Genomic DNA, 16054 nt, shown 5'->3' on the forward strand with positions numbered 1-16054 from the left:
AAAGAAAGAAAGAAAGAAAGAAAGAAAGAAAGAAAGAAAGAAAGAAAAGAAAAGAAAAGAAAAGAAAAGTTCGTTTTTAAGTACTTGCTTAGCATGCACAAGGCCTCTGGCTTCAATCCCCACTCCTCTTCCCCTGAATGAAGAAGTTTAGGAAACCCTAAGATCTCATCTAATATAAACAAGTGAGATATTAGTGCACATGGTGTTGGAACTTGAGGGAAAAAAAAAACACTCAAATACAACAGAAACAGGGCAGTGAAGAAAGGAGACAAATTAGAATAAAGTATAACACACACATATATATATGCTATAATGTAGCCTACTACTTTGTATGTTAACTTAAAACAAATTTAGGAAGAGGAAATTTAATTGACAATGAAATGATAGCAAAAGGTACAACCTTCAAAATATGCTTAGGTCCTGGTGGTATCCCTTGTGAGTAGCTTGAGGTCATTATAATGGGAATGAGCCATTGTGATACCATTACTGGCACAGGGAATCCCCAGCTCCCTTTTGTTCTCATGGTGCACCCTTCCATGTAATGCCTTCCAATTAGTGACCAGCACTGTGCTGCATGTAGGCCCCCAGTCTTGCATTTCCTATCCTTTCACTAGAATTTATGTCAATTAAATTTGTATTATTTATAATTGTCTCAGTCAAACACTTAAAGAAATGCTCAACATACTTAGTCATCAGGGAGATTCAAATCAAAATAACCCTGAGCTTTCACTTTACACCCATCAGAATGGCTAGATCAAAAACTCAAGACACAACAAATGCTGGCGAGGTTGTGGAGAAAGGGGAACCCTCCTCCATTGATGGTGGGAATGTAAACTTGTACAACCACTTGGAAATCAATCTGGCACTTTCTCAGACAATTAGGAATAGTGCTACCTCAAGACCCAGCTATACCACTCCTGGGCATATATTCAAAATATGCTCAAGTATACAACAAGGACATTTGCTCAACCATGTTTGTAGCAGCTTTATTCATAATAGCTAGAAGCTGGAAACAACCCAGATGCCCCTCAACTAAGGAATGGATACAGAAATTGTGGTACATTTACACAACAGAATAAACTCAGCAATTAAAAACAAGGAAATCATGAAAATTTCAGTCAAATGGTAGGATCTAGAAAAGATCATCCAGCGTGAGGTATCCCAGAAGCAGAAAGACACACATAGTATATACTCACTTTTAAGTGGATTCTAGACCTGTAATATAGGATAAACATACTATAATCTGTATACCTAAAGAAACTAAGCAAGAAGGAAATTCCTGGGTTAGATGATCAGTCCTCACTCAGAAAGACAAGTGGGATGGGCATTGGAAGAAGGAGAAAACAGGAAACAGGACAGGAGCCTACCACAGAGGGCCTCTGAAAGTCTCTACCCAGCAGGGTATCAAAGCAGATGCTGAGACTTGTAACCAAACATTGGGCAGAGTGCAGGGAATTCTATGAAAAAAGAGGGAAAGAGATGGGACCTGGAGAGGACAGGAGCTCCACAAGGAAAGCAACAGAACCAAGATATCTGGGCACAGGGGTCTTTTCTAAGAGTGATACTCCAACCAAGGACCATTCATGGATATAACCTAGAACCCCTGCTTAGATGTAGCCCATGGCAGCTCAGTATCCAAGTGGGTTCTCTAGTAAGGGGAACAGGGACTATCTCTGACATGAACTCAGTGGCTGGCTCTTTGACACCCTCCCCTTGGGGGAGAGCTGCCTTGCCAGGCCACAGAAGAGGACAATGCAGCCAGTCCCGATGAGATCTGATAGGCTAGGGTCAGATGGAACTGGAGGAGGACCTCCCCTATCAGTGGACTTGGAGAGGGGAATGGGAGAAGAGGAAGGGAGAGTGAGATTGGGAGAAAAACGGGAGGAGGGGGAGCTACAACTGGGATACAAAGAGAATAAACTGTAATTAATATAGAAAATAAAAATTAAAAAAAAAGAGAAAAAAATAATTGTCTCGGTCAGTGTTCCATTGCTGCAATGATATGTCATGATTACAGCAGCTCTTACAAAAGAAATCATTTACTTGTGGCTTCCTTTCAGTTCAGGAGGTTTAGTCCATTATCATCATGGTTGGGAGTATAGCAACAGACAGGTAGACATAATACTGGAGAAATTGTGTGTTCTGCATCCAAATCCCCAAGCATCAGGAAGGATCTGCCTTGGGATCTTGAAACCTCAAAGCCCGTCCCCAGTGACACACTTCCTCCAACAAGGCCACACCTCCTAATCCTTTCAAATACTGTCACTCCCTAACCATTTAAATATATGAATCAATGGGAATGATTCTTATTCAAACCACTACCATAATTTTGAAAATTAAAATATATATATATATATATGAAGACAAAAATTTAAAAGCCTTAAGGTTTGAAATTGTATTCCCAATGAGCAGTAATAATGAGAACTTGGTGGTAAACATTGCCTAAGAAATTATTCCTGTTTGACTAATAAAAAGCCATCCTTGGCAGGACAAAGGTGAGGTGGGCAGAGCTGAGGTTCTATGGTTTGGACAAAAGAGGATCTTGGAAAGTAGATACGGAGGAAAAGAGGAAGAAGCCACTAGGTGTTAGATGGGGGAGAAAACCAAGTGGCAGAAGGACTCCAAGAATGGCGTAGATGGAATAAGATACCCAGATGAAGAAAAAGCAAATATTTGTGGAGTTATGGACAAAATTCCATCTATATATTAACCAGAGAGGAATGGTTAGGGCAGATGGCATGGGAGAGGAGCTGGAATATATGAGATAGTGTAGGTGGAGTTACCTTTCCCACCTAGGTAAATATCATAAAACCTATCAAGTGTCTGTTATCATTTTTAGTGGGTTAATGATAAACATAGGCCTAAAAATAAGCAATATTTTCAGCAACAATAAAGTCTAAAATACTTGAAAAGACTGAGAAAGAGTAACAGTGATGGGGAGGAGAAGCAGTGTGGACGCAAGGAGTCTTAGTTATGTAAGAAGTAAAACACCTGGGAACCAGTAAGCTCTAAGGCAGGAAGCAGGAAGTGAAAAGGTGTGGAGGAACTGGGAGGAAAGAAAATGATAAAAATGTCACTTTGTTTAAAAATGTCATTACACTATCTAGTATATCATATACTAATTTAAAATTTAAATTTAAAAATGAGGAAATGTCAATGGCTAAAACCAAATTTATGAAAAGAACAAGATCTACCTAACAAGAATTAAAGTGCTATGGAAATATTCCTTAAAACACACAGTCACACCACAGCAGTCCAAGGAAAGACAAACAAGTGTCCCATTGTGTGCATCATTAAGGTGGACCAGTGTGTGATGGAGAGATGGGAAAGATGGAGTGTTCAGTGGAGGGATGGGAGACAAGTTTTCTACACTGTAGAGAAAGGTGGAACTGGAGAGTCAACAGCAGTAAGGAACAGGCAGATACGATGAGCCTGTGTAACCAATGAGGACATGGTGAGGCCCTGGCCCCAGCTGCCAACAAAGGGTCCATATCTGAGTCCACAATCCTACTGCAGCTACGGTCTGTTTCAATGTCTGTGGCCCAAGTTACCACCAAAGGCTAAGCAGATGTCTGTGGTGAGGGATGCCACCAGAGACCACATGGATGTCTGAGGATCATGCTACCACAGAAGGATATGCTGACCTGAGTGCCCTGCACTGCCACCTGGGGCCATGGGGCCATCTGAGCTCATCCTGCTGCTGGGGGCCATGTCCCGGCCATGTCCCGGTCTGTGGTCCTATCATAGTTGTGGGCTATGCTGATGTCCCAGACCTGGGTCACCACCAAAGGCCAGGATGCTATCCCTGGTCAGGACTGCCACCTGAGTCACTGTGCTAAGCTGCCCCCTTCCCTTGCCCACCATGAGCTGGCACCACCCGTCTTTGGCTGTCATGATCAGGGTAGCTAACAACCCTTGCTTGGGTAGCACCAAAATTACTTGATTTATACAATTATTTCTTATAACAGATTTTTAAAGATAGATATTTTTAAAGATAAATATCTCTGCACTCTCTTTCATATGTGTGTTTGTCTGTCCATGTGTGTGTGTTGTATAAATGTGTGTACTATGGAAGTCAGAGATCAATAAGAAGTGTTGTCCAACTTGTGTCACTCCCAGTTATCCCTGGTTATTCTAAGATGGTGGGCTAATGAACATCAGATATTTGTCTATTCTTGCCTGCCCAGCATCACACACACACACCATGCCAGGATTTTCACATGGGTGCTGGGCATTGAACTTGGGTTTCCTTGCTTTCCTGGCAAGTATTTTACAGACTAAGCTACTTTCCCCACGTCAATTGTTCCCCTTGATTTCAGCATCTCATCTACTCACTTTCTTGATGTACTGGCAGAGGAACTATCTTCTCTTCATGTCTTACGGGGTGAGTCATGGACACAACCAGGTTCCGGAGACCCAAGGACATCACAGTTTTCAAAGAGATGTTGTAGCTTTTAGTGACAGTCACTGTGGCATTGAGGTTCTGAAGAGTGTACTCTTCTGTGGACACTATGACTCCTGAAGGGTGAATTGAGATTCCAGGGGCAGGTTTTCCCACAGCTGAACAATGAAGGTTATGGAGATCTTCAGAGCCAGGAACAGATTGGAGTTCAGTTACCAACTCAGATACAGCTAACGCAGAGAGGGACACAAAATTAATACAAAAGCAAGTTATACCAAATTCTCTGTTGTTGAAGAGTGGTGTTTTCCTCAACTTTTATATGACACCTAAATGCTGAAAACACAGCCCTATCAGGTACCTTCCCCCACACATCATAACACTTCCAGTACCTGTTCTTCTGTTCACTGGCTGCGGTCTCAACTTCCATGGAGTATGCATTATATCATGCACATCCCAGCACTTTACACATATAGCTACACAGTAAGGAATGCTGGTGTTCTCACTAGCCTTGTGACATTTTGCTTCTTTGAAGACTGGAGTCCTCTCATTCCCTTCGTTTTCACCTTTCCTTGTTCTCTAGTCTCTTTCTTTTCTCACATCTTTCTTTTGGCACAGTAACATTCTGATACTCTTGGGTTTTCTCCTCTTAATGGAAGCCAGGACAGCATAATGTAAAGAAATGATGTGAAGAAGAAGAAAAAAAAAATCCTGCTTGAACACACAATTTCTATTAGTCTCTTTAGAGGAGTTTTAATTCAGAACATGGCTCCTCTGGCAAGAGATCATATCCAAAGACCTTCTAGGTCTGAATGTTCTGGCTAGAATACAAACATTCCTTTAATCCAAGGAGACAGAGGCAAGCAGATCTCTGAGTACAAGACCATCTGTTATAGAGCAAGTTTCAGGAAAAGAAAAGCTTAGATCCAGAAGTGGTGGTACACACCTTTAATCCCAGCACCCAAGAGACAGAGACATGAAGATCTCCGATTAGAGCTGATTAGTTCTGTTGTGGCAGTTTGGCTGAGGCAGTGAGTTGAGAGGCAGTGCTGTGGAGTTGAGTTCATGGCAGTTTAATGGGTCAGTTACAGAGACAGGTCACAGAAAGAGAACGAGGTAGACACATGGGGAGACAGAATGAGCCAGAGAATGAGAAGAAGCCAGAAGATTAGAACATATTGCCAAAGTTAGTATGAAGCCAAGCAGAGAAATTTAGTCCAAAGCTGAGAGAAGTCAGATTGAATCAATCAGCTTGGAGAGGAGTTTGAACTAGAATAACTGAATCGAACCAGCCAGCCAGAGTTCAGAAAGAACTAGAAGTGAGCCTGTTCAGCAATAAGTCCCAGAGGCTAAAAACACTGTAGGCCTAGGTACAATTGTATGAAGGCTAGAAACTTTTAGGTCTAGGCTTAGGTTAGCAGATGAAGGTAGTAAGCAACAGAGATGAGAATTACTTCAAGCAAATAAAAGATATTTTTACAGGGCTGCATTATGTTTCTCCTGTCTAAATAACTTGAACTCATCACCATCAGCTTCTCTTTGTCGAACTTTCTTTCTCTGGACAATGTCCTTAGAAACTGTAACTCCATGATGTCTACCCCCATTATGGGAACTTATATATAACATTAGATACCTAAAATGTTAAGGCAGGTTTGTTCTCCATGACTGCCATGTGGAAAAGTGTTAATCAGACACTTGTAGCAGGCTTCATCTTCAAATGTCACTTCCTGGATAGTTATGAAGGAGGTGCTGGGTTCCAGGATCTTGCAGTGAAGCCTGTTTTCATATGGTGGAAGGATCTTTTCCCCGTATTTGTGACTGTAAGTGCCAATATTTTGAGGCAAAGAGTCTTGGATCTTTTGCCAGGTGATTTGCTCAACATTTGCCAGACTTGTCAAGTTGCAGAAGATGGTCACGTTTCCTCCGACGACTGCAGTCTCATAATTTTTATGTTTTATCATCTGCAATGTCTCTGAAAAGGACACCCATTGTTAAGTGACATATACTTCCATACTTCTGTGGAGCACTCTAAAAACCCAACCACATACCTTGATTCACCTTACTCATACTATATCATAAGCTTTTCACTTATTTCATTTTCATGATCAAATTACAAGCAACTTTGTAGCAAATATTTTCAAAATAAATATGATCTAATCTGTACAAAAGCATCATGAAAGTCTCAAATGAATGAGACAAATTTGTTGTTGACTGAAACCCTATGTGTTATTAGTCAGTTCTCGGCTCATGCTTTACATGGGCTGATCTGTAGTACTGTAGTCTTGTAGCAAGCTTTTGCTTTCCTGGACCTCAGTATTTTCATTGCCATTAATATTAATAGGCTTAATGTTACCTGCCTCACAGTATTGAATAAAATGAGAACAGAAGTCATGTCACCACAGATGTTTTTGTTTCCATAGGTAGTTTGGTCCTCGCCTTCAGGGAATGGTTAAATAATACAGATGAAATCCCAAACGAGCAACAACAACAGCAGTAACATACAAGCTGCCCATCAATGATTCTACAGCAATTTCTGTACTGCTTTGCCCCTCATTATCATTTATTCCCAAGTTCTGCTCTCCAAATATGCACATGTAGATATATGGAGGTTACCATATCTTTATTCCTGCTCCTGAACTTATTCTTGAGAAATTTATTTAATTTTTAAAATTGTGCTTGTGACATGGGTATGTGTTTTTCAGTACATGTGCCTCCAGAAGATACAAGATGTTTTTGTATCCCCTGGAGCTACATTTACACGTGCTTGCCAACCTCCTGACAAAAGTATGTGCTCCTAATTCATGAGCTTCTCAAGACTCCTTCCCCAAATTCTTAAAGAACACTAGTCAGTTCATTAACCTGTGGAAAACTAAGGGATTAAATGCTGTTAATTCAATCATTCAGAAAATAATAAAACGTTTTCTAATTCTTAAATTAGGTCAGTTTTTAAAGATAAAGAAATCATAAGGAAAATTATTTGTAGACACATTCTGGTAGAAAAGATTTTTAATTTAGTAGTCTTTTCTGGGATTCTTAGAAAGTGTATAGAAAAAAAGGATAAGATTCTACTCACAGTCATACATGTTCAGGCCTTAGGCCTGGTTCATTACTACTTTAATATAAAATATATGTATATGAGAGGAATCATATCTTTATGCTAGTAACCTTTTTTGTTTGTTTTTTTTTTTACCTTAATATCAAATATTGTAAATTGTGTTTTAACTCAAAGGTCCTTTCACTTCCCATGTTCTCACTATTCTTCCTCTATTACGTTCTTATCTAAACAAAAGTAAATGCAACCACCCAAATAAAGTATGGGGAACTTGAAATATGACCTTGAACTAGAAAATAATGCTATTCTCTGAAAAATGAAACTGGCCTTGCCTTCTCTTCACTGGAACCAGTAGTCAGTCTACATTTCAAAAACATATTCACTTTACCTTCCTCCATAATCAAACCAACCAGCCAACCAGCCACACAAACAATAACAAATACAATCAAACCAAACCAAACCGAACCAAATCAAAAACACCAAAACCTCCAGCATCCAAATCAACTAACTGATGAACCAAACAAACCACAAGATAGAGCTAAGAACTGGGTAATAGGGAAGAGGAGGGTGGATCTGGAAAGTGTTTGGGAATGGGTGAATACGATCAAAATCTTTTGTACATAATTTTAAAAGAACCATTAAAAAAGTTTTATTTTTAAATTATTTATTTATTACTTATTCACTTTCCATCCTGATCATAGCCCCTTCACTCCTCTCTTCCTTGTTCCACCCTCTTTCTATCTTTCCCCTGCCCCCCTTCTCTACTCCTCAGAAAGGGGAGCCCCCCCTACCAGCCTACCTCAACACATCAAGTCACATTAGGACTGAGGGCATCCTCTTCCCCTGTGGCCTGGAGAGGCAGCCCCACCAGGGAGATGTGATCGAAAAACAGGCAACAGAGTCCATGTCCACAGACAGTCCCTGTTCCTCTTACTAGGAAACCCACATGAAGTTTGAGCTGCCCATCAGCTACATCTGTATAGGGAGCCTAGATCTATACCATGCTTGGTCTTTGGTTGGTGATTACATCACCACAAACCCTCTGGTTTGTTGGCTCTGTTAGTCTTCATCTGGAGCTCTGGTTGTCTTCAGGTCCTATTATCATTTCCCCAACTTTTGTACAAGACTTCCTATACTTTGCCCAATGTTCAGCTCCAAGTCTTAGCATTTGTTTCAATCTGCTGTTGGGTGAAGCCTCTCAGAGGACAGATCCTGTCTGCAAGCATGGTGGAGTATCATTAATAGTGTCAGGGGCTGGCTCTTTCCCTTGGGCCAGACATTGGTTGGACATTCCTTAACTCTGTGCTCTACATTTATCCCTGCGCATCTTGTAGGCAGGGTAAATTTTGGGTCAAAGTTTTTGTGGGTGGTTTGGTGTTCCCCTCCCTCCACTGGGAGTCCTATCTAGTTAGAGGGTATCCTCTTCAGTCTCCATGACTCCTGCTACTAGGAGTTTCAGCTAGAGTCACCCTATATCCTTCCAGGAGCCTACTCTGTTGTAGGTCTCCAGTTTGTCACAGAGATGCCCCTAGTAGCCATGGTTTCTCTACTTTCTACAGATCTGCTGTCCTCCTGCCCCTGTTCTCCCCAGGTCTGATCTGTACCCCCATTTCTCTCTGAGCTCCCTCTCTTACCTTGTTCCCTCTCTTCAACTGCTTCCACTGTCAGTTTTCCCCTGCTGAGTGATATTTAAACATTCTTCCTTGGGGCTTTCTTGTTACTTATCTTTTTTTTTTAATTTTATTTTTTTCTTATCAGTTACATTTTATTAACTCTGTATCCCAGCCATGTCCCGATCCCTCATTTCCTCCCAGTCCCTCCCTCCCTCCCTCATCTCCACCGTGCCCCTTGCCAAGTCCACTGATAGGGGGAACCTCCTCCCCATTCATCCGATCCTGTTTTATCAGGTATCTTCAGGACTGGCTGCAAAGCTCTCCTCTGTGGCCTAACAGGACTGCTCCTCCCTTGGGGGGTGGGGAGGCCAAAGAGCCAGTCATTGAGTTCCTGTTAGAAATAGTCCTTATCTTTTTTGGCTCTGTGAATTATAGTATGTTTATTCTATATTATATGGCTATTAATCTACTTATAAGTGAACTCATATTATGTGTGTCTTTCTGGATCTGGGTTACCTCACTCAGGATGATCTTTTCTAGTTCCATCCATTTGCCTGCCAATTTCATGATTTCCTTATTTTTAATAACTGAGTAATATTCCATTGTGTAAATGCACCAGAGCCTTGTCTAGCCTCAGCAGAAGAAGATGCACCCAGTCCTACCTCAATTTGATATGCCAAGGTGGGTTGATATTCACGGGGAGTCTCTCCTTCTCTGAGGAGAAAGGGATGGGGGTATAGGAAAGGTGAGATGAGAGAGGGGGACTGGGAGGAAGGAGGGCAGGGAAGTTTCAATAAGGGTGTAAATAAATTAATTAATTAGTGAACAAGTGACTTTGCTCAAGATGATGCCAACCATCCATCCACATATAAGTAAAACAATCCATCTTCAGAAAGGCAAATGTCAAGTTTTCTTTTCTTTGTACATCCTTGGGTTTTTTTTTTTGTGTGTGTATGTATTCTACATGTATGTATTTCTGTACATGACATGAAGGCAGGAAAGCAAGGAGAATAGTGAAAAGACAAAGGAGAACAAGGGAAGACAGTGAAAGGGTGGTGAATATGTTTAAGCTACTTGGTTCACTGAAAAGATAATTGTCATTATGAAACCCACACAACAAATATATGTCAATAACAGTAATCATTCTGTAAGTGTAAGCATATAAATGTTATTTCATTTAATCTGATTCTATTTCTAACATAAGATATGCAGTCAAGCCTCATAATTTCCATTTTAATGACACAATCTTAACTTCTATTTCATTACAAATTTATAGTAGTTAATTGGTTTTAATTTTTTCATGATTTCTTTGACTGTTTGCTAAAATGGATTTACACTGTTAACTTGTGGAGATAATTTCCTTACTGATCCATGTTGTTTGGGGCCATCAGACTACATAAGCCTGCGAATGCTTCTCACACATCCAACTAGACAACAACATCTCCTCCTCTGCATTACTCTTGCAGTTCCCCAGACTCACATTTCTCTGTTCCTTCCTTCCCACAGGCACCAAAATAGCCTCAGAAAAACTTTGTGTGGCTGCCTTGTCTGTGTTTATTTCCCCCCTTTTCATTTCTGATTTGTTGATTTGGATAGTGTCTCTCCGCCTTTTAGTTAGTTTGGCTAGGGGTTTGTCTATCTTGTTGATTTTCTCAAAGAACCACAGAAGAAGACACTGCAGCCACTCCTGATGAGACCTAATTGACTAGCATCAGAAGGAAGGAAAAGTAGGCCTCCCCTATCAGTGGACTTGAGGAGGAGCATGCATGCAGAGGGTAGAGGAAGGGAGGGATTGGGATGGGAGGAGGGAGGAAACCACAGGGAAGATACAAAGTGAATAAAGTGTAATTAATAAAGAAAAAAAAAAAAGAAAAAATCTTTGTGTGAGTCAGAATATAAAGTGGTCCCCTACATGCCAAAAAATGACCTAGAGTTGAAAATCATTATGAAATGTGTCCCCAAATATTTTCTTAAAAGACTGGACCCCAATCCAAAGCTGCTAACCCATCAACTGTAGTTTTTACATTTCAAAATATCTACAACCCCACCCTACACAGAAGACTTCCTCCTACTTGAAAAAAGCAGAAAAAAAAAAAAAAAAAAAAAAAAAACAAAACAAAACATGGCCCATAGGTGTGTGGCCAAAAACTCACTATGTCACAGCTGAACTATACATAAACAATACCATTTCTGGGACTTCTTTTCAGTTTCTCATTATGTTTTCAGTGAACACAACTGTCTAGTTTTAAATCCCTTTAATATAGATAAATGAGACTCTGTTCTCATCAGTCGATCATATCGGGACATATATATATATCCTCCTAGGACAACCATCTCATAATCCACTGTGAAGACTCTAAATGAGAGCCAGTGTTAGGAGATATATATTTTCATATTACAGTGAGGTATTCAAAAAGCCTCTGTCTCTCTATCTAATGATTACGATTTTATTTGTTCAACTTGATTATCAAGAAAATGAGGGCTACATACACCAAATGTCTAAATGAAAGCAAACAATATAAAGTTAGATTGAGAATGTGCAGAGACAATACAGCTTACACACTCTGCTGAAGGGAGTGTGAATTCTGTTGATACTCAGTTGAAACCCTTGTGGCTATTTTATGACTAACCACAAGCATCTCTACAAGCAGTAAGACTACTCATAACATAAACCTAAAGAAGTGCATGCATGTGTTCTGCAAAAACATGAAGCACAATGCTCATGGAACATTATTGTCATGATCAAAACTGGATTGCAAATCTAGTATATACTTCATGACACACTATAGTGGATGAACCCACACTCATGGGTAAAGGGGCAGGACAATTAGGATGCAGTAGGTTATTTTTTAAAAAGCATATGAATTTATTATGAGGAGGTGAGAGGAGGTGAGGGTGGATCTGACAGGAGTAGGAGTGAGTGTTAAATATGATCAAAATTCATTATATGAAATTCTCGAATAATTAATAAAATATTATATTAAAATAATAAATTATATAAGTAAATTATAGTATTACACAAAGAAATTCATTACACATTGAGATTTAATGAGCCACATTTTCTCTAAAAATGTGATTCAACCTATTAATGAATTAAAGAAACAAGAAACAAATGAATAGATGATACTGGTCGTCTATTCTTCAAATCAAAAACAGATTAAACAAGGCCACAGAGGAGGACTTTGCAGCCAGTCCTGAAGATACCTGATAAAACAGAATCAGATGAAAGGGGAGGAGGTCTTCTCCAATCAGTGGACTTGGAAAGGGGCAGGGAGGAGATGAGGGAGAGAGGGTGGATTTGGGAGGGAATGAGGGAGCGGGATACAGCTGGGACACAGAGTTAATAAAATGCAACTAAAAATAAAAATTTAAAAATTAAAAAAACAAACAAACCCATAGCGTAGCAAGACAGGCTATGGAGAGTCAAAGGAAAGAAGTCTTGCTGTCTTTTGCTGGATGCGTGCAATAGACTGTATCTTCACCAAATGGAGAACAGTCTCCCCCAGAGCAAAAACTGCAAAAGATCAAGGCAGAGACACAATTCAAGAAGTCAACTATTCGCCATATTTTACCAACCAGTCATGATGAATGTAGAAGAATTATACAAAAGAAAGTGAATATTGGGAGGAAAGTTGACCTTGTACTTGGCCATCACCAGCTCCAACACCAGCCTCAGCCTGTCTCTATCTCATGTGTTTCAATTTATATTTAAACCTTTTGAAATACTCATTCTTCAAACTTTGTTTATCTACTTCCCTGTTATTTTATTGTCACCTCACATGAGATGTAATCCAAATTTATTTAATGAATTTACTTCATACTGTACCGAGAGAGAGAGGAAAGAAAGGAGAGAGAGAGAGAGAGAGAGAGAGAGAGAGAGAGAGAGAGAAAGAAAGAGAAAGGGAGGGAGAGAGAGGTCTAAATACTGCTGCTGTGGATTATTATCCATTTCCCTAATGTCTGCTTAAAAAACCCAACCACACAGCTTGATCAACTCTATTCATATAATGTCATATGGAATCCACTCATTCCTTCTTCATGAGCAATTCACAAGCAACTTTGTATCAAGTATTTTCTTAGTAAACACAGTGAGTCTAGGCTGTTAAAAAAGCATCACCAATGTCTCAAATTCATGAGGCAAGTTTATTGTTTTGAGAAACCCTGTGTTTACCAGTCAGTTCTGTGCTCAGCTTTACCTGGTCTCATCTATAGGACTGTGGTCTTCTAGCAATGTATTACTTTCCTGCACCTCAGCATTTTCTTCTCCATAACAGGCTTAATATTACCTGCTTCACAGTGTAGAATAAAATGAGAACAAGAAGCCATCTGACAGTTATAAGCCACCTCAAACAATTTAGGTAGTTTGGTCCTCGCCTTCAGGGGAGAATTAAGCACATGAAAAACCAAACTAGCAACAACAAAAAAGCAACAATGGAGCTGTCCATCACTGAATCCACAGCAGTTTCTGTATTGCTTTGTCCCTCATCATTGTTTGATCCCAGGTTTTCTTCTGCTTTAGAGTTGTGAGCTATTTCATGACAGAAGTCTCCCCCATTATGCATTTTATTGACTAATTTATTATTGATTGGTGCTATGGATTGAACCCACGACCTCACTCATGCTAAGCAAAATCTTTATTTTTAAACCTCAGGCCTTCTTTTCTGTTTATTTTCCTTTTGTTGTTGTTCTGCTCCTGATTTGTATGTCAGAACAGTATATTATTTTTTTAAATTATTCTTGGGTCATGTGGTATATGTCCTTGAATGCATGTACCCCAAGAGGATAGAAGAAGTTTTTGGATCCACTGGAGCTGGATTTACAGGTGCTTTTGAACCTCCTTCTATTCTTGGGACAGAACTTGTGTCCTTCAGCTGAGTATTATGTGCCCCTAACTCTTACCTACTGAGCCAACTTCAAAACTCCTCACCCAATTTCTTAAAGAACATTAGTGATTGCCTTACCCTGAAGAAAAGTGGTGGAATAAATATTGTTAACTCAGTCATTCACAATGAGCAGAAAATACGACAATAGTTGTTGAATTCTTACATTAGGTCAGTGTATTATGACAGAGAAATCTATAAGGCAAATTATTTGTAGGTTTGCTCATATCATAAAAAAAAAACTTTTAATTACCAAGAAGAGGCTCAAAACAAGTCATTCTTAACATTAAAAGGTCTGCATGCTGTTGACTGTGAACACAGGGTGTAATTCAAAGAAAAAAAAAAAGATGTGAAGTGATATTTTGCTGGCCCGCTTCCAGGCCAGTTGCATAAAGCAGATAGAGAGACAACTGTCTAATTTGAGAAAGTTGTAAGGCCTGAGAAGCTGTAAGCCTGCTGCCATCCTCACCGATCTTCCATTTTCTACAGTCATTGTTTCACATGTAATGATTTGCTCCTGTGTGATTATAAAGGAGTATGATTAACACACAGAACCTAGCCTATATTCTTCTTTACCTACTGGGATAAAAGGAAATGTCCTGTGACCTAGTATTTATTTGCCACGCACTTCCAGCTAAACATCTATAAAAAAAATAGCCTTACCTGATTCTTGGGCACAGAGAGTAAGCATTATAAGATGGAGAAGGCAAAAGAATAAAAAGTCCATTGAATCTGTTAGTTAAAGTTGTCACTAAAGTCAAAATATCTTATCATAGCTGAGCTGTAAAATGAGACTGCAATACACAGCCCCTCTTCCAAAGCTTCCCATCAAAAGGTTGTTCATTAACAAGATACACTCTGTATCAATAAATGTTTTACTGAGGAGGGCTCAGCCTATTGTGGGTGGTGCCAAACCCAAGGCTGGAAGTCTTGAGATCTCCCAAGGCAGGATGCTGCACAACTTCAAGCTCAGCGTTCAGGAGGCAAAAATAGTCATATCTCTGCGAGTTGGAGTTTCAGATACTCAGAAAACACAGTGGATGAGTTTAAGAGGAAGGGTGGGATGAAGAAGAGAGGAGGGATTGGAGTGAGGAAAGAGAAGGAAAATTATGCATATAGTGTTCATATGTGAGATTCTCAGAAAATTTGGTAAAAATTATTTTAAATTAAACTCCTTTGAAACTTTTTTTAAATTTTCTTGCTCTTACCCTATATTTTTTTTTTTTTCAGAACTTCTGGAGGAGACGCTGAGATGCTTTTATGATACAATTCCCAGTTTCTTTGTATTAGGGGCAGAGAATTGAACAAGACACAGAAAAGCAGTAGTTAGTGTGTAGATTTACAAATTGGACAAAAAAGCAAAGAGTATATCTACAGAAGGAGAATGATACAAGTCTAGGTGAAATGAGGAGCCACTTCATTCATTCACAGGAATGAAGTGGATTCATTTTTTTATTTTTTAAAATTATTTTTATTTTTATTAATTTTAGTTTATTCACTTTGTGTCCTCCCTGTACCTCCCTCCCACCTCCCCTCCCAATCTCACCCTCCCTCTTCCCCACCCATGTCCCTCTTCCAGTCCACTGAAAAGGGAGGACCTCCTCCCCTTCCCTCTGATCCTAGTCTATCAGGTCTCATCAGGAGTGGCTGCATTGTCTTCTTCTGTGGCCTGGTAAGGCTGCTCCCCCGTCAGGGGAGGTGATCAAAGAGCAGGTCAATCAGTTCAGAGAGAGTCCCTGTCCCCATTACTATGGAGGTCACTTAGATACTGAACTGCCATAGGCTGCCTCTGTGCAGGGGTTCCAGACCATCTCTATGAGTGGTCCTTGGCTGGAGTATCAGTTTCAGAAAAGACTCCTGTGCCCAGAATTTTAGGATCTGTCACTGTCCTTGTGGAGCTCATGTCCTGTCCAGGTCTTACTATCTCCACTTCTTTCATAAGGTTCCCTGCACTGTGCCCAAAGTTTGGCTATGAATCTCAACATCTGCCTCGATATCCTACAGGGTAGAGCCTTTCAGAGGTCTTTTGTGGTAGGCTCCTGTCCTGTTCCCTCTTTTCTCCCTCCTCTGATATCCATCCTCTTTGCCTTTCTGAATGGGGATTGAGCAT

At 40.0% G+C, this 16054-nt stretch overlaps 1 protein-coding gene across 4 annotated transcripts in view; it reads right to left on the reverse strand.

Moving 5' to 3' along the window:
* LOC129689735 (OX-2 membrane glycoprotein-like) overlaps window positions 1-14736 on the reverse strand; it is a 32397-nt gene extending 17661 nt beyond the window's left edge. For 3 of the 4 annotated variants that reach the window (XM_055625134.1, XM_055625133.1, XM_055625131.1), the window contains exons 1-3: window positions 14608-14736; window positions 6033-6371; window positions 4336-4632 (exon numbers count right to left, since the gene is read on the reverse strand). In XM_055625134.1, the coding sequence (XP_055481109.1) occupies window positions 4336-4632; window positions 6033-6371; window positions 14608-14671 (700 nt within the window). In that variant the 5' untranslated portion in view covers window positions 14672-14736. Of the gene's footprint in view, window positions 1-4335; window positions 4633-6032; window positions 6372-9085; window positions 9126-14607 lie in introns of those variants that run through there. The other variant, XM_055625132.1, reaches the window with a different exon arrangement.
* Window positions 14737-16054: the final 1318 nt, after the last annotated feature.

Source organism: Psammomys obesus, unplaced genomic scaffold (genome assembly GCF_907164565.1).
Source record: "Psammomys obesus unplaced genomic scaffold, mPsaObe1.curated_primary_1811, whole genome shotgun sequence".
Lineage (NCBI taxonomy): Eukaryota > Metazoa > Chordata > Mammalia > Rodentia > Muridae > Psammomys > Psammomys obesus.